At 35.7% G+C, this 27,431-nt stretch overlaps 1 protein-coding gene across 2 annotated transcripts in view; it reads left to right on the forward strand.

Moving 5' to 3' along the window:
• The window catches only part of ASCC3 (activating signal cointegrator 1 complex subunit 3), a 274,898-nt gene that overhangs the window by 54,496 nt on the left and 192,971 nt on the right, over nucleotides 1-27,431 (forward strand). For both annotated transcript variants that reach the window (XM_068401794.1, XM_068401804.1), the window contains exons 9-10: nucleotides 15,024-15,224; nucleotides 15,684-15,824. In XM_068401794.1, coding sequence (XP_068257895.1) covers nucleotides 15,024-15,224; nucleotides 15,684-15,824 — 342 coding nt within the window. The remainder of the gene's footprint in view (nucleotides 1-15,023; nucleotides 15,225-15,683; nucleotides 15,825-27,431) is intronic.

A 27,431-nucleotide genomic window follows, 5' to 3' on the forward strand; every position in this document is an offset into this window, starting at 1 on the left:
TCATTCTAAACACGGTTCCAACTGTATCTACTTTCTCCTGAAATGAGAGTATTTTTGCATCTCTGAAGTCTGTATCAAAATATATAAAGTAGGTTTCTTAGAACATGAGAATAAGAGCTTATGCTAGTGCTGAGATGAGAAAGGAAAAATGAACTATCTCAGAAGAGGATAAAGATTTTCTTTTTTAAAGTAGCGATAGTAAAATACAAAAAGAAAGGGAAGTGTAATCAGAGGTAGTGATATCAAGGCTGTTCTAAAAATAAGAAAGCAGGAAGTAGAGATTAACATTTTGTTTTCTGACAAAACCCATAATACAACTTCTTTTTCTGAGATACACATCCCAGGTGTGTGCTAGCTCTTAAGAGCTGAACACAGTACTGAATATGTTCATCTCGTAGCCATTTCATGGGTTTCCTCCAGAGCATTTTATTTGTAACTTTTACAGCTATTTTAAAAAACATTTTGAAATGAAGTGGTACCTGGCAGTAGGGATTGTGGTATACCCTTAGCATTTGAAAACTGTGATTTTTGGCTAAGCAAAAGATGTATTTGACACTATTATAGTCTTTGAGAGGACCTGTCTCTTAACATAGGATGAGAAATTGAAACAATTTTCTCTGAAAGATCTCTGCATTAGGCATGTGTGACGTGACTGCATTCTTTGCCTTAATCCATGATGCTTCTTCCATTCTCAGTCCAAGATTATCATAGACATAAAAAAGACAGTAATATATACATTTTAGATATTTAAAAATATATTTATAAAATATATTTTTTATATATACACAACACATATCTGGGTGTATGTATATATATATTTCCTATTAATGCAGAGTAGATTTTTAAAGTAACAGATGGTTTTTAACAGACCCATCTATATTCTCCTCTTTGCCTCCCTCGACTTGCCAGATTTTTACTTTATTATTTATAAACAGAAAAAAAGATCTGTATGCAAAAAAGATAGTCAAGCCGATATATGTCCCTTATACAGATGTATGTAGGATGCAAAAAAGAGAGGAAGATGATGAACAATTGCAGAGAGACAAGAACTGGAGTATGCTCTTATGTCAGATTTTATGAAGAGCAAAAAGCAGCTTTCACTGAGCAGCAGCCGATATCACAGAATCACAGAATGTTAGGGATTGGAAGGGACCTCGAAAGATCATCTAGTCCAATCCCCCTGCCGGAGCAGGATTGCCTAGACCATATCACACAGGAACGCGTCCAGGCGGGTTTTGAATGTCTCCAGAGAAGGAGACTCCACAACCTCTCTGGGCAGCCTGTTCCAGTGTTCAGTCACCCTCACCGTAAAGAAGTTTTTCCTCATATTTATGTGGAACCTCCTGTGTTCCAGCTTGCACCCATTGCCCCTTGTCCTGTCAAGGGATGTCACTGAGAAGAGCCTGGCTCCGTCCTCATGACACTTGCCCTTTACATATTTATAAACATTAATGAGGTCACCCCTCAGTCTCCTCTTCTCTAAGCTAAAGAGACCCAGCTCCCTCAGCCTCTCCTCATAAGGGAGATGTTCCACTCCCTTAATCATCTTCGTGGCTCTGCGCTGGACTCTCTCTAGCAGTTCCGTGTCCTTCTTGAACTGAGGGGCCCAGAACTGGACACAATATTCCAGACGCGGCCTCACCAGGGCAGAGTAGAGGGGGAGGAGAACCTCTCTCGACCTGCTAACCACACCCCTTCTAATACACCCCAGGATGCCATTGGCCTTCTTGGCCACAAGGGCACACTGCTGGCTCATGGTCATCCTGCTGTCCACTAGGACCCCCAGGTCCCTTTCCCCTACGCTGCTCTCCAACAGGTCTGTCCCCAACTTATACTGTACTGAACCAATCTGTGTCAATCCACTGTTGTGGAAATAATGCCATAGTTCACCTCTTTTGGGATGGGAAGGAATGAAGGCTCATGAGTTTCAGAGCTAGGCATTATATAACTGATCAGATATAAGCTTGTATTTGTTCAAACTACATCCTCCTTGGCGTATTCATATGATGTGGCTTTTATTTTTGGTATGATGTTGTGGATCAAATCACTGTAATGATCATTTAAAAACATTATTTTATAGAAATTGGAAAAATATTTGCTGAAGAAGATACTGATGAAGAAGATGCTGAAAAATGTTTAGTAGATACTGTCATGTGAGAGTTGCATATTCGTACACTTATTTGGGATTTTGGTAGCTCCTTTTCATGCAAATAGTAAATATGAATAAGGGAGTGCACTTTTTAGTATTAGCATGAGTAAAATTCACTGCATCTGATTTGAATAAAATGTTAAGCCTGTTTCATTTTCTACACAGCTGCCAAGTGTGTGTATATTGTGTAGTGCTGCCTCTGAAATGATTGAAAATCTGATGGGAACACTTACAAAGGCAAACCAGTAAAGGGCACCAGCTGCTGAAAAGCACCTGCTCAGCCACTGTGGGAATAGATGCATCTGCCTGTATTTAGAAGTAATCTAACAAAGTACCTGCTTTTACCTATCAGGATTTTAATTTGTGTAAAGGTTCAACTGGTGAAACTAATTCTGAATACTTAAAGAAAAGGAAAAAAAAATCTGGGGTGTTTTTTTTGTGCAAAAGAGCACCACTTCTGAGCAATAGGAGTCTCTGAAAGCTTCTCATTCTCACAACTATTCTGGTTTTGTTTTAATAAAAACAAACCCAGATATGGCAGCCAAAAGTCTCAGCTACACTGTGCATACTGTCTTAATAATGGATGCAGTCAGTATGGAAGAGATTATGCTACCAAAGAGCAGGTTTCCAGTTTTTGTTTGGCTTAGTTTGAGAGATGGATCTCAGGGGATTTTGTAAGAGTATATGTTTCTTTTTTCATTGCAGCTTATTTGATTTGTTGTGAATGGTAATGAGCACAGAAAAATATGTTTTACAATCAGAAGTCATTAGATAAATTTCCCAAATATTTTTTAAAAATGTACTTTTTGTGTTTTGATACTTGAATTTTTTTTGTTCCCACACATTGCTGACCTTACCACACAAGTTCATCCCTCACCTACCTTTTATTTTCCTACAGCAGATCAGGTGGAAAAACTTCTGTGAATACTGCAGGTTTAGTTGGGATATGGGAGAACAAAATAGCTGTATTCTTGTACAAAAACAGACTGATTGTGCTTGTAGTCTTCCCTTGTAAAATTTAGGGAAAAGTCTTTTAACATCTATATTGTAAAACAGTACTGCTGCCTTGGTTAGCAGTAGTGTGAAATTAATTGAAATAGAGAAGAAAATTGAGTTGTAGAAAGATTATGATAGCAATAGTTATTCCTCTGGGAATATTCTGCTGTTTACCATTCTTTCATTTTTACTTGATGTTTTAAAATTATTACTAGTTTCAACAATAATTATCATTCAGAACACTCTGTTAGTTTTTCTGGGTTTTGTTAGGTATTATTAGGAAGAAATAGTTTGTGTCTTACATTAAGGGCAAGCTAAACTAAATAGTTTGAAAATGTTATCTTAAAGTGGCTTCTACGTTAACAGTTTAAATATTTGTTTCTACATGAACAGTTAGAACTGATGCCTTTGTGTGCATAAAATAGTATTGATTAGGGTTTATTTAAAAATAAAAATACTGAAAGTTATCTATACTTTATATAATAATATGAAGTGCTGTTAAAGACAGGTTTCAATTTGTTTCAAAGGAAGACAATATTTAGGCTCTAAATTGTGATGTTCAACTGACTGTAAATTGAGTGACTTTTATGTATTAAAATTTGTAGAGTAATGTCACGGTTTAAAGCTGGGCTGGCTACTAAACCTGCGGCAGACGCTCTCTGTTAACCCTCCCCCCCCCACACCCGAAGGGAAAGGGAAAGGGAAAAGGGAGAGAGACTTACGGGTTGGAAAGTTAAAACAGTTTTAATAAACCTATAATAATGAAAAAGAGTATAATAATAATATTGGAATAATCAAATATATACAAATATATATACAAAACCAAGATCGAGCTCCCCCGATGTCGGCAACGTCACCACCGGCACTGCAGGGCAGGCTCCGGGAAGGCCCAGGCTGGGCCTAGTGACGGTCGAGAGCTGGATTCAGGGATGCACGGATCGGGATCGGGGGCAGCAGGAAAACAGTCGGAGTCCTCCTTGGACACCGGCCATAGCAGAAAAGAGCCCGAGAGCGAGACCCTCGTGATCCCCCCGCTTTTTACCGAGAATGACGTGTATGGGATGGAATACCCTCGTTGGTCAATTTTGGGTCACCTGCCCTGTCTGCTCCCCCCTGCAGCTGCGACCCCCCTTCGGCTCTTCACTCGTAAGCAGTGAGGAATTCAGCAGTGACCTTGGTTTCTCTAAGACTAAGTACAGCAAGAGCCTTACTGCACAACATCCCTACCAGTGCCTCAGTGATAACTACAAACTTCGAGCGTTATCAGTCCTGGAAGCGGACACTGTCTGCAAAACATGCAGTTAGTTTCAGAAAGTGCAGTTACTTAGAGGAGACTTAGCTGAAAGTAAAAATCACTGAAAGGAAAATCGGCCTGGTTTAGGCCAAACCAGGACAAGTAAAACCAATGACCAGTAAAAATCCAAGAAGCATTTCAGGTAGACGTGTTGTCCCACAGTGCAGCTGCATGTAACTCAAAGAAATCCAGATTTCTGGTTTACAGCATTTTTTTCCTCTTGTACTTATTCACTGTAATATTTGAAATCCAGTTATATCTACCTGGTGACTTTGCAGCTGTTACGTTTGCTGACCTCATTAAATGATCATAATAAGTGAAATATTTAAACTGAGAAAGCAATTTGTTAAATGTCCATTTTTCATTCTTTAGGGAGGTACATTTATGTCATTGACTGAATATAAAGACTTTTTGGTATAAAGCACATGCAGAGATCTGTACATTTTTTAATGAAAACAACTCAAAGTAGTTTTAGTCATTTTGATAATTAAGACTGGAGAATGAATAATGTGCTTCTGCTGCGTCCTGTTCAGGAGATAGCCATTTCTCAATGGAATTTCATAGTACAAGTGTGGAAGAAGAATGCAGTAGTCTGCTTTACTTTGATAGCATACCTGAAGGCAAGCTTTCATTCTTAGGAGTAATCAGTCTTCAATTTACAAGAGAAATACAGGGTATTGTTTTAAATTCTAATTAAAATTATGCTCAAGACCAAAATTGTTTTTCATTTTGAAGAAATGTAATCTCAAAGTGAAAATTTTCAAAGATGAGGGAAGCGTATGCTAATTCTGATATGCTGTGACATTTAAAAGATTAACTCGCACTGAAAATATTTAGACAAATTATAGTTTGTCTGATTTTAATGTTTGTCTTTAATTAACACAAGTTTCAGTACTCTTCTTGAGACATGCTTATCTAGGATAAGAATGTCCCAGGTCTTTCAATAATAGAAATGGGACTGGGATTGTCCATCAAGGGATTCAGTTAGAAATCACCAAATAGTTTTAAGTGTTTTTAAAAGGTTTTGGGATAGAGGAGCTACATGACCAAAAGATTGACTTTATGTCCGATAGGCTGTTCATCTCAGACTTGCAGTTTCCATTAACCTCAAGATCACACAGTAACTGCTAATACAGCGGAAGTTTCAAAGTTTTCCAAGAGTAGTAGTTGTTTGAGTCTGCAGAACAACAGGGAGCAACAAGTAACGTAAAGTCTCTTAAAGCAGGAAACAGGTTTTTTGTGTGTGTGTATTTTGTATCTTATTCTAACGAAATACTTTTTCTGTATTCTAATTGGAAAATTGGAATTCATCTACCACTTAATCTTTCAGTTAGAATATTGGAGCTGAACACATCAAATAAGAGTGGAGTTATTTTTTCTTTTCATATAAATAAATAGGTGTGCTTTGTATAATAATAATGACAATGGTAGTAGAAACCATTTCTTTCCTCTGTAGCATGTTGGAAATTAACCTGCAGAAGGGAAATAGGAACTTTTAATTGGCAGGAAGCAAAATATAGAGGAAGAGGATTTTATTTAGCCATTCATAAAAATTGCTTTTCATTGAACATAATATAATGAAGGAAAATTCTGTGCAAGTATTTCTCCTTCTCTGCTTTTGTTCCCTGAATCTGAAAAGGATGGGGATTTTTTCTGAGTCCTCTGAGACTATGTAGGAGTTAATTTCCTGTGTTGCTGATTCTCTTTCCTTTGCTTTTGACACCTCTAGACCTTTGTCCTTCTGGACTTCTAAGCATGAGACTGTCTCCCTGCCCTGCATCGTCCTTAGATGGAGACTTTTTGGCTTGTTGTCAAATGTATCTTTAAGCTAAATAAGAATGCCCCTGTCAAGTTTTGTGGCAGTAATTTGCCTACCTCAGAAAAAAAGACTATTTTGCATATCAATAGCTGCTGTAGCAGCAAAACAAAAAGTCTGGTCTAGTTGTAACCTGAGCATGTATCCTTTTCAAAGTACATGTGAAAGCTCTGTTAAATCTGTAGTGCTGTTTGCAAAGGCAGAACTATCTTCTTCATCAGCTTTTCAGTTTTTGTGATTCTGTAGTTTTCAGTGTCTTAATTTTCCATTAATCTAAATCCTGAGAACTGCTGAATGGAAATGCCCAGATGCAGCCCTTAAGAAAGTTTTGTGTCTTTATCCAGACCCATACCTCAGTCATTCACATAAGTCTGTGTGGTATGGGAGGGTCTGGGCTTTGATCTCTTTTGTCTGATGTCTGTCCTTTCCTCATGGTCACCATCTTTCAGGTTTGGCCAAAAACTGTCTGCTGTTTTCTGTCAGTACGCCTCCATCCCTCCTAGATTTTTCAGTTATCTGTCTAGGCTAGTTGCAGCAGCCACACCTTTTTTGAGATGTATATATGCCCTCATCAACACAACTTACTGCTTAGAAATATTTTTTCTTATTTTTCCTCTTTTTTTTTGTGTTAATAGTGGCATATTCTCTCAAAACTGGAACACGAATGTGGAAGGAAAAGAATAAAGTACGTCTTTCTTGATGTGATGCAGTTGTTTCAAAATTCTGCCAACTGGTTCAGGAATGGCAATTCATGCAAGAATTCAACTTTCAAAAAGTAGTTTCTGTGTCTACTTTAACATCATCTCATAATCTCTTTATTTGGGAAAAGTTGGCTAGAATCGTTTTATATTGGTTGCATGAAAGTGCTTCAGGTTTTATGCTGTGTGTTAGTAGAGTAACTTTTTTCTCACCAATGGCCGTAACTTATGTAATTCCTTTTAACTATGCCCTCACTATCTTTGATTCTTATTTGTTTGGTTTCTCCCTTTGTCTTGCAGTGTCTATATTCTTGAACAACTAGAAAAGGGTTTTTTATATTAACTCTTTGATTACAGTTACATTTGAGACAGTGTGCCTCAAACAGTGAATTTCCTTTTAAAGAGATGCACTGTATTTTCCCAGGGGAATAAATTAAGGGAGCAATATGCCATCAGCAGAGCTAGGAGTCTGTTTTAATTGTATAGAAGCATAACAAATTATGAGAGCATTCTCTAAGTAGAAGAAAACCAAAACCTGTAGAACAGACTGTGGCATATAAACGTTGGTTTCCTCATTGGTCCATCTGGAAAAGTCAGGGAGATGGTGGTAGTGGAGGTCTCAATACATAGCAGTCCAGAAGGAACGTTGCTGTTAAGGGCAACAATGTTCTAAATGTTTTACTTTGTAGAGTTTTTTGTATTTCACTCTTCCATGATCTTAGCTTTGTATAGCATTAACGTCTTTTTAAATTTTAAAGGAAAGAAACCCTCTTTATTTGATACTGTTAGTATGCATGAAATGTGAGCAAATTAAACTCAAATCCTTCTATCCTCATATAATTTTAACTTCTGATGTTATTAGGAAATGCCACAACTGATGCCAATTTCTCTTTTGCTATTTTCCTACTAGCTGCATACTTCAAAGTAAGTTTTGTGTGTAATTCACAAATGGCATCAGAAGGCTCTGAGAGGAGGCTGTGTTCTGATCTCCATTTCATTGCTGTAATCTGGAATAATTCTCTTGACGTCAGATGCTTTTGAGTTTACAATAGGGCCACTGAAATCAGAATCTCTCCTATGTGTTTATTTGGATGCCAAAATGTATGTAGATTTGCTGTGCTGTAGAAATCATTACTTTTATGGAAAAATCTTTCAGAAACACTTTGTCATCCATTTTCTCAAATCAAATCACCAGAGGGTATAATCATTCTGTCTATAATATTTTGTCATATTATAACTAGGCTGGGAGGGTTTTATCCTTTGATTTTACTTTTTTTTTTTTTATCAACTGTTTTTTTCAAGGAGTGCCTATGTTACTGTTACTGAAAAATAGAAACCAAGAAAACTCTCCAAACCAAATTATGGTTTAGAAAGCCGACATTGGTTTATTACAGCTGGGTGCATGGGGGATATCTCCTCCTATCATGCACACCTAAGAACAAAAGCTTGCTCCTTATGTACATAATTCCAAGAAAAGCCCACCCATTCCAAAAAAAAACTTACGTTATGTAATGCATTACATAATGTCTTTACGCATGCGTACTAAATTGGGGAAGGGGTCCTGGGTGGTCTCTGGGGGTCGCTGGTGGTCGCAATCCCCCTTTAATTGTGCTTGTGTGCAAGCGTGGTCGAGGCCTTCTTGTTTACAAGTACATGTGTTCTCAAGAAGAAGATATCGTTTTGAACTTATCTCTCCTCTGACACAAGAGTTTATGAATCAAGTTAATTTAGACATCACAAAGTTGTTCTCTACAGTTTTGTTTTGTCTTTTGGCCCTTTTATAATTAGCAGAGACCTTTGTTTTTCTAAGACTAAGCATAAACAGCATGAATCATTGTCTACTAGAACCTTGTTATCAATCCCATAAACAAACTCTATCTACAAAACATGTAGTTTGCTTCAGAACCTATTGTTATTCTCTATTATTCTAGCTAAAAGGAAAATTATTGACAGGAAAGCTTGTTCTGTGTAAAGGTAACACAGAGCAGGCCTTTTAGAGCCTACTCTGAGGCCTACTCTTGCTAAACCATTGCTAACTCTGAGGCCTACTCTTGCTAAACCATTGCTGAACTGAACCGTCTGGTATCATTACCGTAGTTAGTAGGAGACTAATATACTGCTAGACTTCACTGCAATTTTTTTAATGGAACTCTTCTGGACTTCCTCTGAATGGAGGCTGATTCTTCTCTAATGAAAGTTTGTTGAAGAGCACTCGCTGTTACGAGCTGTCCAGAATTTTCACATTTCTGAGAACTGAATAACTGTCAGAAAAACAACAGTTTCAGTATCTTGGCAAACATGAAGTCTGGAAGTCTGGAGGGGAAATGTTTAATCAGAGTTTAAAAACAGCATTCCAAATAAAGTAAAAACGTAACAATTTTCATAGTTTGTGTGCTACGATAGCTTTCCTTCCTATCTAATGTCAGACTGGATTTCTCAAGTACTATCCCACATCAACTAAGCAGAGGTAATCCTTTCATATACAATGAACATATATTATTTTTTTTCTCAGGATACTTTTTTATTCTTGTGAACTCTTTGTCAGAATCTAGGAAAATTATGCAGTGTTTGTTTTTAGTTCAGGGACAGTAATATAACTTGAAAATTTCCCTGTTTTCTGTTGGCTACTGCTGTTTAAATACCTATTGCATTAAACAGTGAATGTGGTGATAATAAAATCAAGACTACATAGTTTTCTAAAAGATGATGTTGAATTCAGTTTAAAAACATATTCAGGAAAGTCTAATGGGCTGTGATTCTGTGTTCTATAGGATGTCAGAGTATAATTTTACCCTTATGACTCATTATCTGTCATTTCTAGGAATTTCTTCTGGCTTCTTACTCTAATTAAGTGACTGGAGCACCTTTCATGTGAGGAGAGGCTGAGAGCGCTTGAGGAGTGGAGGCTCAGGGGGAATCTTACAAATGTATACAACTACCTGATGTGAGAATGATTAACAAAGAGGGAGCCAGGCTCTCCTCAGCGGTACCCTGTGACAGCACCAGCGGCAATGGGCACAAATTAAAACACATGAAACTTTATGTGAACACAAGAATATACTTTTTACTGTGAGGTGATCAAACACTGGCACAGGTTGCTCAGAGAGGTTGTGGAGTCTCCATACTTGGAGATATTTTAAACCCGACTGAATGCAGTCCTGGGCAACCTGATGTAGGTAATCCTGCTTTGACTAGTGGGTTGGACTAGATGATCTTCAACCTAAATGATTCTGTGATCTATGGTTACCACTAATAGTGACATGGATAGCCATAGCATGCAAGAATTGCTTTAGTTCTCGTCACTTGTAGCACATACAGCTTTGAAAATAGCTGCTGGTTCTCTGGTGCCTTTTGTTACTTGCATCTGTCTAAGATGTTTTACTCCAAGCTTCCTTTATAGCAAATAACTCTTCTGGTTCTACACTTTGGATGAGACATAGTTCGTACTTACTTGAAGAAATTATAATGCTGATTATGGCTCAAAGCCAATCCTAAGCTCTATTTGGTACGCTTGTGTGATTTTCGTATCTTTGTGTATGCTACTTGTTCCTACAAAAATTATCCCCCTAAGTCCAATGAAATCTCACTGATATGATTTGGTGCTAAATGGAGCAAATCCAAACATCATGCAGTTCTTCTTTTACGTGTTATGAACCTTTGCTTAAAATGTATATATGCGCTTTGAAAGACAACATTGCAGTCTTTGAGGCAGGTAGAAAATTGTATTTGCAAATAGTACTCCTAAGATAATACAAAAATAATTTGACCTTTATAGTATTTATATAGTTATATTTTTATTTATTATTGTTCCTAAATCTCGTGAGCTACCACCTCCATGAAAGTAGCAAAATATGAAAAGTGGCATCAGGAGAGGGAGGCTGTGGAAGTCCCCAGGTATAACATCTATGTTTATTTCTGAGTGTACCTTCAGTAACAAAATAGGATTTACACTGTCACAAAAGCGCTTTAAGTGTATACATGCATAATTAGAAAGTAGGAGGGACTACTAAATGTTTGTAATTTGGAGGGATAATGGAAATGTATTTATTAAATTGTGTATGTCTATATACATAGATATACAAATTTTTTGTGTGTGTGTGTATGAGTGTGTACACATAGATATGTGTTTTAACCGACAACATTCCAAAGTATAGCAAAGGGGAAAGATGACCTAGAGATTATTTACATGTCAGGATGAGGAACATCTGATGTTCATGGATTTTCTGTAAAACAGCATGGATTAGTCATGCTATTACCAGTTATGTCAATTATCTTTTTAACTGAAAGTGCAATAGAACAACTGACTGCAGAATGGGATTTGTTGCACCTGAAATATATAAGGTACTTTGATTAAAATATATCTACATTAAAATTAGGCCAACGAGTAGGGAAAATGCTGGAAGTTTAAACTTGGTTTATGAGGGCAGTGGATTATCTTTATGATAAATTGGTAGTAATCTTACTGTTTTGTTATAGTACGTTATTATAGTCATCTTTATAGAACATTATTTTAGGTGATTTTATGCTATGGAAATTAGGACAGATGACTAACATTTCTTTATTTCAGACTGTGAGAAAATTAGTCTACTATTTCATGAAAACTGGAAAAATTACACAGATAAGACAAAATCACTTTTAGAATGAGGAATATAAAGAGCACGTCCTGTAGATAAATCAATAAAATATGATAATTCTAAGGGAGATAACACCCAAACATATTTTCTGGATAAATTGCTAAAAATTAAGTGTACATATTTCTTCTAGTGTTGCTCTGGGTAGATTAGATAAGACATATTAGCTGTGTCTGTGCACGCCAATATTGAATTTAGAAGCTACTACTAAAATGCTTGCATTGTACATTGAAGTTAAGAGCACATTGGGCCACCGAGTAAAAATTTGTGATACTAAGGTTAATTGTATCTCATAAGCTGTTTCTGCCAGCTAGCATTAATACCTAAAGTGATACTGAGAGCAAAAGAAGATCTCAGCTTTTAATGGAACTTGTAGTTAGCACCCTTTTGTTCTGGGTGAGGGAGAGTGCTATAGACCATAGCAGGTTTCAGAGGTATGCCTGGGGAAAAAAGTGACCATCTTCTCTATCGTATTTGTTAAACTCTGTAGAACTACAACGTCTGGCTAATGAATTGCATGACTAAAATTCTGTCTAAAGTGCTAAGGGCCTGTGCTATTTAGAACAGACACTGTTACTACCGTGTTGTTAAAGCAGTTGTGTTTCTGAGCTGTAGCTTGCCTGCAGACTGAATTGTATGGACTCATTCATAAATATTACTTTAATGACTTTAACAGTTTTGTCCTATTTTTAAATTGCTGTTAGAGCACTAAAACACAAATATCTTTTTAATGAAATGACTAATTTAGAATATCTTAATTAAGTGTAATCTCATTTACTCATAAATGCATTAGTTGTAATAGTAAATTCCTTGGGAAAGAACTGGAAAGCTTACTGAAGTAAAAATAAAGGTTTTATACATCCATATCGGAGCTACCTTTACTTATCATCTTCTGGTTCGTGGAAAGAGTCGCTTCTCAGTGGTCAATCACACTACTGTAAGGACACCTGCATGTGTAAAGCTACATGTGTTCAACTTTGTGACTGCGAAAAACTCCTGTTCTTTTCTGAAGATACTTACACCTGGCTTCATTTAGACAACTGTGTTTCTGCTTTTTTTTAAAAACTGCTTCTTTAAATAATACACATATTGTGCAAGGTAGTGTTTTGTTAGTTCAATTCTGTAATCACCAGTTGTGTTTGTGAGTTTCTCTCCATAGATCCTTTATTTTAAACACTGTAAACAGTGTTTATCAGTGTGAACTTTATGGTGTTTATAGTAGCTTCTAAAACCAATTAGATGGAATGGGAAGGAAAAGGAGAAATATAACTATTTTCAAAGACCTGTCAAGAAATCTCAAAATGAAGTAACAGGCAAATTAGAAACCTAAACTGAGTCAGGAGGCCATAAAAATAGCTGATTGAACCGTGATAGTGCTAATGTAATCAGCAGGTCTCCAGGAAGCCCATTAACACTTTATAATAGTCTCATTCACGAAATGAATTTTGAAGATGATACACCAAGTAAACATTATGTATACAAAACTGGTGCAAAACAAATAAGCTTTCCCCCTGCAGTCTTGCAAGCAGAATAAACTGTGAAAGAACATTAATAGTGAAAACTTGTAATCCTGAAATTCACCTACTTAAAAAATTGAAGAAACTTGATGAAAAGTACTGGAAGTACTTGTATTAGATACGTTTTTTTCTTCACCAAAGATACTTAACAGTTTAGAATAGGTATTTGAATATATTTGAGACGTGTTAGTCCTATAAATACAAGTGCAATCCGTGATTTGAATGGAACTTGTTTTTTCAGTGTTGCATAAGAAGTTTTCAACCTGAAAGCTTTGCTAAGGCAAAGGTACTGCTAAATTTAAAGGAACATTTTTCAAAAAGAAATAGTGTTAATTGCATAGCATTTTCATTTACTTTTATATAAATGAATGTTGGCTTTTACTATTTCAAGTCCTCTAGAATAAAAGTACAGTTGGCCAGTCATTAACTACATCATTCCTCTACATTTGGGTAGAACATTGTCATGTATTGTGAAAATGGTGTATTAACCTAAAGTTGTAATTTGCATCTAAGCCTCTCACATGAGGCTACTACCAAGAAGCTGCAGCAGAATGATAGACCTAGTGCTGTTTGTTGCAAAGTTAAATAAAATAGTTGATTTGAATAGCTGATAAAGCTCTCATTCCTAAGCTTGCATTACTTGAGGTAGTAATAAATTGGGTCCTGCTCAAATAATTTGCTTAGAATTGGAAAGAATATTATTAGTACTGGAGAGGCTATTACCACAGCAAATGACTGTAAATGAACTGAAGCGCCCAGAATAATGGAAAGGGAGATCTTCAGAAGGTGCTTTCGGGACTGTTCTTTACAGTGAATTTGTACTTTTGTGGTTTTCTACAATTAAAATAAAAATTATAATAGTCAAATGTATCAGTAAGATACTTTTCATGATTATTAATAGAAGCAGTGCAGGTAATTAAATCTGTAGAAAGTAATTCTGTGTTCTGCAGTCTCTTTTAAGCATCTCTGAAAAGTAACTAAGAAAAAGCAAGTTTATTATAAAATTAACTTTATATCTTAAGGGTCTGTTCTTCAGTTGCAAAAGTTTTAGAATCTTCAAATGTAGAAATTTTAACTGTCTGCAGCAGTTCTTTCTTGGTGAAAATCTCATTTTTCAGAGAGACCAAGAGGAACAAAATAACTATTTTTATAATTGATGATTTGTACTTTATAAGATTTAAAAATGCATTAAACTATAACAACTATAATTGCCTATATTAGCTATGTAATTTAGTTTTTGAAAACATTCTCTATGTTTATTTGGGACTGCACATACAAGTTTTATGTTCCTTTTGGAGGCTGCAGTTTGTTGCAAGTATTGTTGGAAAAAGCAACTTATTGTCTGAACATAAACAATTGCAAGATGGAGATTTCCTCAGAAGAAAAGAGAAGGTTGTTACTGAATTTGTGTGTGTGTGTTTGCATAATTAAACTTTATTGCACAAAATTAATCATAAATAATTTTTTAAATCATCTGTTTCTTCAGCAGGTTTCTGTGCGTTGCCACCTCGTCTTCTATCGGAGTAGTCATAGTTTGTCATGTTAGATTTAAAGATATGTATTCTTCTAATCTGACTATTGCTGTTTTCCTGATATTTATTTATTAATAGGTCGTTATTTTACTGTATATTAGTTTTGGTCACACTTGATTAAAAACAAATTAAATGCTGAAATAGCATGTGGCTAAAGATTTTGGTTAATTTTAAGAGATGTTATCCTGCTATATTTTGTTTTCCTTATGTATTCAGTATTTGAAGGTTGAACAGGGATGGTATCCTCAAAATAAAAACCTTGGAATAATAAATATATTTCAACAGATATCCTGTTTTGTTACCATATCTTCTTTTTTTATGATTAATATATGTATACACACACACATATATATGAAAAACCCAAAATATGGTTGTTATTTGTTTTAACAGATTGGACAACTTGCTTTTAAAGGCATGAAAAGACTAAACCGAATCCAATCTATAGTTTTCGAGACTGCCTACAACACAAATGAGAACATGTTAATCTGTGCCCCCACTGGAGCTGGGAAGACTAACATTGCCATGCTGACAGTCCTTCATGAAATTCGCCAGCATGTCCAGCATGGTGTTATCAAAAAAGATGAGTTTAAGGTAAGAGTTTAATGAACCAAGTTACAGCTTTTTAACTTATAAGGTAAAACCCATTATATGTTATATATGGAATATGAAATCAGCAAGTTTTTGAGGGTATTACACTTTTCCAAGTCAAAGATAAGGCTAGTTGTGATTTACTTGATTACTGTTAAAGCTGGTTTTACTTGTGTTCTAAAAATCTTATTATGCAATTAAAAAGCTATGAAAACGCATTTTGCTTTGATGCAGAACCAATTTTCAAAGTGATGAGGGTGTATAAACAAAATCCATTGTCCTTTCAACAGCTGCACACTTACCCGACAAAGATAACTACTTTTCATATATCACTATTAAGATTTTTCACTGTAAGTGCCTGGTATCATATTTCACGATAAATTGTGATTTGTAATGGTTGCCATGAAACAAACTACATTGTGGGGTTTGCTCATTTATCAAGCGAGTGTCCTTTTGGTGCAGATTGTGTATGTTGCTCCTATGAAGGCTTTGGCAGCTGAAATGACTAATTACTTCAGCAAGCGGCTGGAACCACTAGGCATTACTGTGAAAGAGCTGACTGGTGATATGCAACTGTCAAAAGGTGAAATTCTGCGGACACAGGTATGTTTAATATTTTAAAATATTGTTCTGTGTGTGTATTCCTATCTCCATAGGTACGCTAGTCTTTTTTTAGACTTTCTTATAAAAGTATTGATGAAGCAGATGAAATATTATTACTGAGTCTGTAATTACAACGGTTGTGTTCTAAAATGCGACTTTCAATTCGAAGTGATTAAAATACTAATATATCTGGAATATCTTAAAGCAATGGGCTCATTAAACTTTTTGGTTTCTCCCATTTAGTCTTATTACTATGGCACCCCACTTCCATATAATCTCTGTATAAAATCTTACCCCATTTCCAGCTTGTGAACCTGTGCCCCTACCCTTTCAGGATTAAAAACCAAGTGTTATATGTGTGTGTTTGCAAGAACGTAACATTCATAATTTCAGATTTGGCATTTGATGAAAACTATCTTTAAAAAGTTGAAGGTCTGGTCTGCAAATGGTAAAATCTAGATAAATTTGAAATGCTGTAACAGCATTGTTGCAAATATGTCAAAATAATGCTTAACTTCTTTTTTATTAAAAAAAAAAAAGTTAGTAAAGCTGTAGGTTCCTGTTAACGGCTGATCTTACTTTTCCTTTTTAAGGACAAATGAGGAACAGTATAAAACATCAGTAGGTTAAACATTTGAACATTCATAGAAATTAATAACATTTACTTATTTAGCCTCATAAAGAGTATTGCATAGATGGAGGTTTTTCTGTTTTAGCAGATACTTCTTGTCATATTTATTTCAGGCAAATGCTGTTTGTGTCAGTGAAATATCATTTTTCCAAAATATTGAGATACTTTTATAACTGTTCTTACATAAAGTTCCTTGTAATTACCCTTCCTCCTCCTGCCTGGTCCAAGAGACAGAATACGACTTGGTTGTATTATCAATATGAACGTTTATAGATGTAACTTGTAGTAATTATTGATTCACATGAGTTATATTTTGCCAGTCTTAACTTTGATGTGTATTACATTTTTATGGTAAGACTAGGGAAAACTCTTCACGTGAGAATAAAAGATGTCTATATGTAATTAATAATAACAAGGACCACTGCAGTAATCTAGCATGAATACCTGGATAACAGTCGTCTTTATTAGAAGACATGTATGCGTACATATTGATGCATACAGTCACAATGCGGTGGTAACCAATAAATAACAAACCAATAACTTACCAATGAGTTACAGCAATATCACTGGTACTTTATCTGAATTACTTTGCAACAGCATCTGCCTAAAAGTTGGGTTTACAAAATAAAAAACTTTCCAATAGGGACTTTTTAATAATTGAAATTATTTACATAGACCAACTTATCATTTAATATTACTTCCTGTTTTAAAAATACTTTTCAGCTAGGGCACATAATCAACTAGGTCAGAGTTTTAATAGTGAGAGAGCACGTGTAATGACTGGCAAAACCGAAGTGATGGTGGATAAGCCTGCTCTGAATGTAACTACAAAGTTTGATGAACAGGATGGATGTAGAATGAAAAAGTGCTATTTTCACTTGCTTTCCTAGTTTGCAACGTAATTCGTAAAATCTCACCTCATTGCTAAAACTCTGCTTACGTCCAGTAAAGAAGTAATGAAAGAAAAAAACCAAACAATTTCAGGCATTATTAAGAAATGTGTAGGGAAAATGATTTACAAAGTTGAAATTTTATTGCTCTAGTAATAGGAAATTATGAATATATACAAAGTATTAATGTAGAGCAACATAGTAACTTAAGTGTAGAAAGACTGTCTGCTTTATCATGCTCTCCTATTTCAGTCCAAAATACCACTAGTAGCATAATCCTTCGTTTTCTTTTGGGGAAGAGACTAAAGTAGATTTATGTATAAAAATCAAGAACAAATGGCAAGGGGAGGACCTGGGAAAAATCAGTTTTTTTCCTGCCACTGACTCATCTCATTGTTTTGAAATTTCTTTTTTTTATCTGAAACTTACTCATCTTCAAATACTGTTTAAGGATTTCTGCAGTTCTGTATGTACTTCATGGGATAGAAACACAAATCTCAAGTGTAGTGTATTTGTAGTTCTTAAACTGTGGGGGGAATAGAGGTAGAAGAAGAATGGTCTCCAGAAGAGGAAAAATTTGGAAACCATTGTGTTATATGTGACCCAAAATTTAGTTCCCAGTTTTTCAAATGAACGACAATTAAAACATGGATTAATTTAAGTTTTGCTTTTGCGTCAATAATAGTTTTGCTTCTTTGCTCTTCAAAACATTGGAAAGGTTTAAAAGACAAATACATAAAGCTCAAAAATTCTGTGAAATACTCATTATTTGTTTTCGTTGTTTGTTGGAGCTAGTCTGTCTTTCCTCATGATTAATCAGGATTGTAGGAGGTGCAGAGGAGAGATAACACTAGTCCAAGTGTTGCGAATGTAATTGCTGCTGCTCTTGCAGACTCTGGAACCCAGCAGTGGGCTTTGTTTTATTCCAACTTATCAAAGTGCACAGAAGATGTGTGGCCTTATTATAAACTAAGGAAAGGGCACTTACTTATGCTGGATCCTGCTTATTGCTCTTTGCATATAATGTTTCCTATGAAAAATCATGACCTTTCTTTCATTGACTGTGCATTTAAACCACCTCATCTAAGCAGGTCCTTTTCATTGCTTTTTACCCTATATTAAATTAATTCTTGCTTCAAAACTTCACTTGTCAGCCTCTCTAATGTGTGCATTTCTCAGACAGAAATGCTCTGATATGCGTTGCTGCTTTATTTATAGTTTCAGAGTTGCTTTGGCAATCATTACCCTGCTTTCTAGCCTTTACTAGTGTAATAGATGAAGTGCCTGTGTTTAACAGTAAAGCAGTTTTCCTGTAAGAATTAATGTTACAGCAGGTGGATGCATGCACACATTTTAAATACACAGGGATAGTATAAATAGTATGTGGGGATAAAAGGCAGGAGTAGGATCATCAGCTGAAGTAGATGCAGGCGTTTCAGGTTGGATCACTGTTTCAAAAGATCTCAGCTGATTCTTCAGAAACCGAAAGCCTGGTTTAAATCTTCTGTGACAGTTGTCTTCTGCCTCTTTTCTGAGCAGTTACATTTTCACCATCTTAATTTTCATCCTTAGGTGAATCAAATCAGTCACAATGAAAGTTGTAAAAATGAGGTGATTGTCAGGTATTAGTTAGAAGTAGCACTTCAGTGACAATCTTGATAATTTTCTCCTGCCTTTCCATTCTTATGCTTCATCCATCATGCTTTGCCTGTGTGTACTTAAATGTGTGTTTTGTAAGTTGTTACATGCATCTGTTAAGCTTATTCTGATGAGGAAAAATTGCTTTATCTGACAAATTTCTAACAGTCTCACTTCTCAGGAGTCCACCCATAATGTACAGTGGGGTCTGCCTCTATTACTTTTTCTACAAATATTTTTAAAAGATGAAAATGCTAGCCAAAAAAAAATAATGAGTAATATAAATTTTCATTCCTTTTATGATAGAATAAATTTTTTTAAATGTGTTTAAAAGTTATTCCCATTAAAAAGGTCTGTAGCACAATTTTTCAGAAATAACTTTTGCTGTGCTTTCCATGCAGTCATTTATATTCATCCAGAAGGCATCCATGTCTCTTGCTGCTCCATACATTTATGGTATTATACATTAGATGATTTTACTTCCATGTTGTTCCATACTATACCTTGAGTGTTCATTAACAGTACTGTGGTTTCAACAGGTACCAGAAGCCAAGCTTTTCAAAGAAGTTATTTCTAATTTTACCAATAATGAAATTACCTTAAAAAGAAAAAATAAAATAATTGTTTTGTTGACTCTTCAGTCAGTCTTCTAACCTGCTTCCCACATCTTGTGCAGCGAAAGCCTCAGCTACTACTTATCTAACTGTAAGATGTAGGATGCATGTTAGAACTGTAAGACACAGTTTCCCTTCATGTTTTTGTGAAAAGGCATAAGTGTAAATATTTAACGTGTTGCTTTAATGTTTCAGACAGAATAGATACAGGGTCCATTACCAAATAATTTGTACGTAAATAAGTGCCTCACTGAACCTGGGAACAGAAGAAAATAAACTTATTACAAGAATAAATAACCCTAGCTATTGTACTGGTTCTTGTAGAGTTTATTTTACATTTTTTAGGCCTTTTTATAGTCCAAATAAAGATACATGAACTTTTCACTTTCTGCTCCTCATTAAAAAAAACAATCTAAGGAAGGTATTTCCCCACAGTTGATATTTTTTCTAGCAGCTCTTTTCTAAGCGTGTTTGTGTACTGACCCACTATTATCTCAGTGTGTTCGTATAGTGACATACTATTATCTAGGAAATTCTGATGCTTAGACATCACTTAAACGACAATGATGTTAAGCGTGCTTTAGCCATAATCTGTTGTTTGGTAAGTTAGTTTTTGGTATGTTGATGTTTAAATGGAAAATATTCATAAGTAATAAATTGTGTATTTTGCTGGGTAGCATTCGAGATAACATTAAGTGTTTTGTTAGAAGGCAATGGATTATTTGGTTGATTATCCTTATGGTCTTTTTTGAGTCTGCATATATATAACTACTCAGTCTTTGCTTTATACAATCTAGAAAATGATATAACACAACTTCAAAATCAACTTGTGGGCTTCCATATCAGTTATCTTTGACCTTGTGTTTGCAACAAATATAGTAGTAATAGTTATCTCTTGAAATTTTGGAGAATGCAACTGGGATTGGAGCAATATAGGTTTATAATGTAATCACCAAGTCTGAAGGCATTGCCCTGCACTGGGCAGTGTATTGTAAGCTGATGAGTAGCACGATGCCTTAACTTGTACAAAACAGTGGTAGCTTCTAGGGAGTTGCAGAAATGCCTTCTGGTCTTAACAATTAGTAACTTTTAAAGCTAGTGGGCATCAAAAAACATGTAGGAGATAATTTCTCTTTAATGTTTTATACATACATAACATGAAACAAAATTAAGATCCTTGCCATAGCACAGTGAAAATTCATCAAAATTTCTTCCACCTGTATAAACTTGAAAAATAATTTTAAAAAATCGTCCTTTTAAAGATGTTTTATTTTCTTTTTAAGGAAAGTTATTTTACTGTTCTGTTGCATCTTAAGTTACTGTGAATATTCCTCGCCCTTAAACTAGTACCTCAGCAGTTTTGTATGAGATGTGTTACACTACAATCCTTGTCAACAGCTAGCGTCCTAATTCAAATAAGTACATATAAGTGAGACTGATGTTTTAACACTGAAATACATTTTCTGTCATGTTTTTGCTTTATTTTGTGCCTCAGACCTGCAGATATAAGCCAAACTTCTTTTATTGGTCCTGTGTCTCTTGCTTTTCCTTGAAGACTGCCAGGCTATCATGAGCCTTGCTTGCTACAGATATGTCTTGGTGTTAAGGCCAGATTATCAGTGCTTTCTGTGTTGCTAAAATTATGTAGTAGTTGAAAACAAATCTGCTCAAATTTTGAAAGCAGACTAATTTCCCCAACCTGTAAACCTCTGTATATCTCAGTTCCTTCCTTCTCATATTCTTGGAGTTAAAGGGATTCAGAGAGCAGGAGAAGGAAATTTATTGTCTTTTAAATAAATATTATGAGAAAATGAATCAAACTATTAGTCCTGATCCTGCCACTTCTGAATTATTGAATACTTTTTTTTTAAACTCTTTTGGAATATAGATTTATTTTTTAATGGAGGAAAGTATTTCCGTTTTTGTTATTGTTCTTGTTGATCAAGAAACTGATTATGCAGAAAGCAAAGTTATTCACTTTAAAATATATTATTGGGTTTTCTGTAGTATTTGCATAGTACTAAAATACTTCGAGGCCCACAAAAAGAGATTTATACATTTACTGGACTGCAAGGCTGTGCCTGTCAACGCGGGCTTGCCAGCCATCACAGAAACAGACATTTCTAAAACTTTTAGGTTTCTACGGGCCTCCAAGTATCTCTGTCTTTTTTCCATCATGGATTTGATAAAAATTAATTGCACGTCTTATTAAAGAAAGGGGTATTAGAAGCAAACGTTGTATCTGACCTTAGTCTGCTTTCTACCTAAAGTGCTACTAAACGTTTTACTTTAAGACAGGTAGGAAATAGGAGACCTAGAGTAGTGTTCACCTATTTTTTTAAAAAAACCCTGCCTTCTTCATAAACTTTTGTAATTTCACAACTCTGAAAAATTCCAAGATGTTCAACTAAATCAAATTCAAAGCTTAAATTTGTTTGCTGTAGTGTGCTGCGTCAGTGAAATACACAGAGAAGGCGTGAAGTGAAAGATCAGACTTTTTATCCATGCAGCTCAGTTTGAAAAAAAAAAAAAAAAAAAGAAAAAAAAAACCAGAAAAAGGGGATGGGAGGGGAGAAAATCCTGCGAAACCTGACTTGCATTGTCACTTAGAAAATGGGCAGCTAGCTGTCATATTTGTTCTCTGCTTGTTAGCCTGTGTCAGCTAAAATCACATTGCTTTTAACATTGGTCACAGTTTATGAAAAAACTACCTTACTATTTTGCTAGGAAACCATCCTTCAAAGCTTTAGATTTGAGAAGTGATACCACTTTCATTTGCCAAGTGCTGAACATGTTGAGCAGCTTAAAAATGTGAATGATTTCCAAGATCTCAATTAAGGAGAAAAAAACCCACCAATAAGTAAGCAGAGTGTCTTCTTATCACCTTATAAGCACATTGTGCTCGGTTTTGGGGTGTCTGCCCAGGTGCTGGCAGCTTCAACAGACCCACCTCAGGGCACGGCTCAGCCCAGCAGCCAAGCTGATGGCACCTCTGTAAAAGCATATTTAAGAAAGGGCAAAACCACTGTGCAGCAGCTGAGAGAGAGCGAGGAGTGAGGAAAAAAAGTGTGAGAAACAGCACAGCAGAAACCAAGGTCAGAGCAGAAGGAGGGGAGGAGGTGCTTCAGGGGACGGAGCAGAGATTCCCTTGCAGCCATGGAAGAGGCCATGGTGGAGCCGATACCCACACTGCAGCCCTGGGAGGATCCCACACTGCAGCAGCTGGATGGTGCCCAAAAGGAAATGGTGGCCCATGGAGAGCCCATGCAGGAGCAGGAGCCCATGCAGGAGCAGGCTCCTGGCAGGAACTGCAGCCCATGGAAAGGACCCATGTTGGAGCAGTTTGTGAAGGACTCTATCCTGTGGGAGGAACCCGACACTGGAGCATGGGAAAAGTGTGAGGAAGGAACGGCAGAGACGAAGGCTTGTGGGCTGACTGCAACCTCCATTCCCCAGGAGGCAGAGAAGTTGAGAACAAAGCAGTGAAGTTGAGCCTGGGAAGAAGGGGGACTAGGAGAAAGGGTTTTTTAGGTTTTGTCTTTGTTTCCTCACTATTATACTCTATTTTTAATTTGCAATAAATTACATTAATTTTCCCCAAGTCAAATCTGTTTTGTACAGTAACTGGTAAATGACCTCCCAGTCTTTATCTCAACCCATGAGATTTTTGATCTTATTTTCTCTCCCTGTCCAGTTGAGGAGGGGAAGTGAGGGAGTGGCTGAGTGGGTATCTGGAAGCCACCAATGTCAACCCACAACACCTAGTTTTAGTTTTGTTTTTTTTAAAAATAAAGTTATTGCTTTCATTGAAATTTTACTTTTGGTATTTTAAATCCAAGATAAATGTTTTGTTAGCTTATTGAAAATTTTATTGGCAGGTTACTTTTCTTTTTAACTTTAGCTAGCTATTTATACTGGAAATAAGAGTAGTTTAGAACAAAAGGGCAATTCTTATTGAAGAGCATGAGTAATACAACAGTACTGATAGTGTTTTTGAAAACACCAGTGTTGCAAATGAAAAGAGAATTTGTGTAAACCGCATTTGCATTGGCAAATACATTTGTCGGATTACTGAACAGAATGCTTTCTTGAGGAGAGGAAATAGCCCGAAGGACTGAATGTATTTTGACATCTCGAAGATTAGATGATTAATTGTACTTGTGATGGCAAGGCAGAAGTGAGAAGTAAAGCAGAGACCACAAAAGCATCAGAGCTGAATAAGGGAAGTAGTTCTGAGAACAGCAAATGGCATCAGGACCTTTGAGTAATATGGATGATCACTCTGATAGATTCTGTCAGCTGATAGACTCTGGTATTAAGTCATGAAGGCTTTGTTCCCTTTTGGAATCTGATACTAATAAAATGGAATAATGCTTTTTTCTTAAGTTCTTATCTGCAGTATAAAACTAATCAAGTCTAAAACTATTTGAAGCAAGAAAGGGCTATAAACTTGAGGTGCCTTCTGTTTCATCTAAGCTTTCTGTTTCTGATACACTATTTCTCATTTCCTGCACTTTAATAAGATATAGAGATGCTTCTAGGTAAAAGCAAATAGAGAACTTGACTACTGCTATTTCCTTTTCCTATGGAAATGGAAATACATGAATTTTGTTTATTTTTAGTGCATTGTATTCTATGATATTCTGCTATATATGTGCTTCCCATTTCATGCATATACAAAGCCGACGGTTAGAAGCTGAATATGCATATATAGTAAGTACTTTAAATAGTGATTCTTTACAGTAGTTACTCATTTACATACTTTTTTAAAATAAACATTACCCACCCATTGCATGCACATTTATTTTTATATGTAACAGAAATTAGGACATCTTTACATTAGGAAAAGGGCATAAAAGATGAAAGAATATTTGAAATCAGAAGGGGTTTTTTTGCGCTCAGGAATTGGCAAAAAAATTAGTGATGACAGAATTATCACTAAATCATGTTAGACATTAAGGGTTTCTTTTTGACTGCTGGACCTATTTGACTCTGAAGCCATACAAGTAGACTGAATTGTGATAAATGTCATAAAACTATGTAAGCAGTATTTTCAATGTCCAGTTCTTTCAATAAAAAAGGATTTTTGTATAAAAGGAAAATCTTGAAAAACAGGATTTGGTGGTGTGGGTTTATTTTTTTAACACTATTTTTCTTGACATATTCTCTGTCGATTTCATAGGTTTTGGTAGGAATTAATGAGTTCTGTGGAGGTGGTCTTTCAGGGAGCAGTTATAAAGAAACACTCTTAAGCATTACTACTATGAAATTTTATTAAATAGTGTGCCAAAAAGACCTCCTAGCCTGGCTTGGTACACATGGAGATACTGGAAACTGGCTATTGAATCTATATATGCAAAAATGTAGTAAAACAAGTGCATGGCTAAGAATTTGACAGGTGTGCATGATCAGCACAGGCAAAAATAGTTTACTAGTTCACATTTCATTTACCCCCAAACCAGAAAAGAATTGAAATGACGCCCTGATTTTGTGGGCTTTGCAGCCTGCCCTTAATTGCAAGTAGGTTGGCCACTTGGTTACATGTATAATGCTAAAATGTATGAAATTACATTGCACAGTGAAATTAAAACATGGAAAAGTATTGCATTTCTTATTCCTCCCAAAGCCTTATTTTACACAAATGTGTTTCTATTTCTGAACTGTCTGTGTTGATAAAATAGCCTTCAAAATTCCTTGATGAGTAAGGTACCTATCAAACAGAATCTATAGGAACTTTATTTCTCACTTTCCCTTATTGAATGCAGGGATGTCATCTCACCATGCATGTCACCATACTAATACAAAAATGTTTCAATATGGTGATCAAGGATTATGAATTTTTTTAATTCAGACTATTAACAGCTCTTCTTCCTTAACAATTCTCATGCTGTCGTATTGTGCTGCATTTTAACAGAAATCAAATGTAGGAAAACACTTTTATTTTTTAAGATTGGCATTGTCAATTGTTATCTCATTCATATTACCGTACCACTTTGTGAAAACTATATGAAGTGCTTACACTGAAAAATTACATAGAATATGCAATCTAAAGTGCCTTTGAAGCAAGATAATACTATTTTATTTTCCCATCTCTTGATGCTTCGTCACAATCTAAACTCTTTCTCCTTCTCCAGTGTATTTTGTCTGTCCCTGTAGACGCTTGTTCTGATGTTAGTCTTCTGTAAGTGGCCTTCATTTCCAATTCCATGCCATTGGTTTTTTACTTGCAGTTGTTGAAAACACCTATATTACTGCTGACTTTAGATGCCAGTCTGTTTCCTTCCAGGAACACAATGGTTCTTTTCTCTAGAAACTTTGGATGCATTAGATGCAATAAAATCTACAAATCTTTTTTTGATATGAGGAGATAAACTGTCATGAAGTGGCCATCAGAAGTGATCCAGAGATTATAAAGCTCACAAATACAGAAAAGCCCTCCTCTTTTCAAGTTGTTCATTTCAAAAGAAGAGTTCAGCTTGATTAATATTCCCTCTTCTGGTACACCTAGAATGAAAAGCAGTGCTGAGTTCTATGCACACCAATGGCTTCAGGAGCAGAATATCCTCGTTTGACCAGCATTTGGACTAGGAGATATACTTTATCAAGAGAACATCAAAATCTAATACAAAAAAAAGAAAGAGGAAGGGACGTGCCTCTATCTTGAGAAAACTTCCAGAATATTTCTCAGTAGTACAACCTTGCTGAAAGAAAATTTCCTTTCTTCTGAATTTTCAAAGTTATGCACTATTTAAAATGAGAGTCGTTCTTCCTTTAAATGAGGTAAAAACCTTACCTTTCAAATGAGAGAAATATACCAAAATGTTTAGAACAGAAATGCTTGCTGAAGTATATGGCTTAGTCAAGATCAAAATCTTTTTATACAGTAGGATTTCTATATCCCAAAGTCATCTCCGTTTCACACTGTCATCTCCATATGGATTTCCTTCGTTTCAGAAGTCCTCATGGTCTGAAAAGTAAAATCTTGCTCCCTGCTTCATTGTCCACACTATCTTCAGGGCAAATTGTGTTTAAAAAAAACACTATCCAGAATCTCTTTGAGGCAGTGAGGCTCGATGGAACTCCACAGACTGTTAACATATTTTTTTCTGACTTACCTTTTAAACTCTCTCTCTGTAAATGTTAAGTGCATTTCTTAATTAGTGTTTAGTTCTGAAAGCAAGACTATTAAAATCAGAAAGGATGTGTCTTTGTACACGTGCAAATACCTACTGTATTGTGTTTAAAGATTGGAAATACTGTTTTTTAAGGTTCTGATCGTGTCAGTCTTTTCACCAGTAAGCAGTGTACACTCCCAGTTGATAGCAGTCTGGTGACCAGTAACACGCAGGTCCTCGTGCTGGGCTGATTTCATTCTCCTCGGCTTTTGGAGGGAAAAAGTGGAATCCCAAAAGCATTTTGATGGATGAGCAGATGGGAAAAAGGGTAGTCATTTTTATGTCCTCTTCAGAGATCCAAAATAGGGAGTAACAAAAGGGAAATGAAGACAGAATGTGAATTGTGATTGTGCATTGACTAGAATCTGAAACTGGATAAAATACTTGAAGCCCTCTCCCTTCCAAGTTGGGCACACTTCTGTAATGTCACTATGCCCATCCAACTCACCTCAGGAACAAGTTTTCAGTTTATTAACATTGTAGTGCTGTTTCTTGACCATTTAAAGACAGGGAAGTTTTTCCATGGGTGCTATTTTTATGAAGTATATAGTTTTCCCACAGTTTTCTTCCTTCCTTACACCAACCTGGAGAAATAGTAAAGCAGGTGAAAAAAATTGATGTTAAACAGCAGAGAGGCAATTTGGGGCCTGTAATGTTAA

This window comes from Nyctibius grandis, chromosome 1 (genome assembly GCF_013368605.1).
Source record: "Nyctibius grandis isolate bNycGra1 chromosome 1, bNycGra1.pri, whole genome shotgun sequence".
Lineage (NCBI taxonomy): Eukaryota > Metazoa > Chordata > Aves > Nyctibiiformes > Nyctibiidae > Nyctibius > Nyctibius grandis.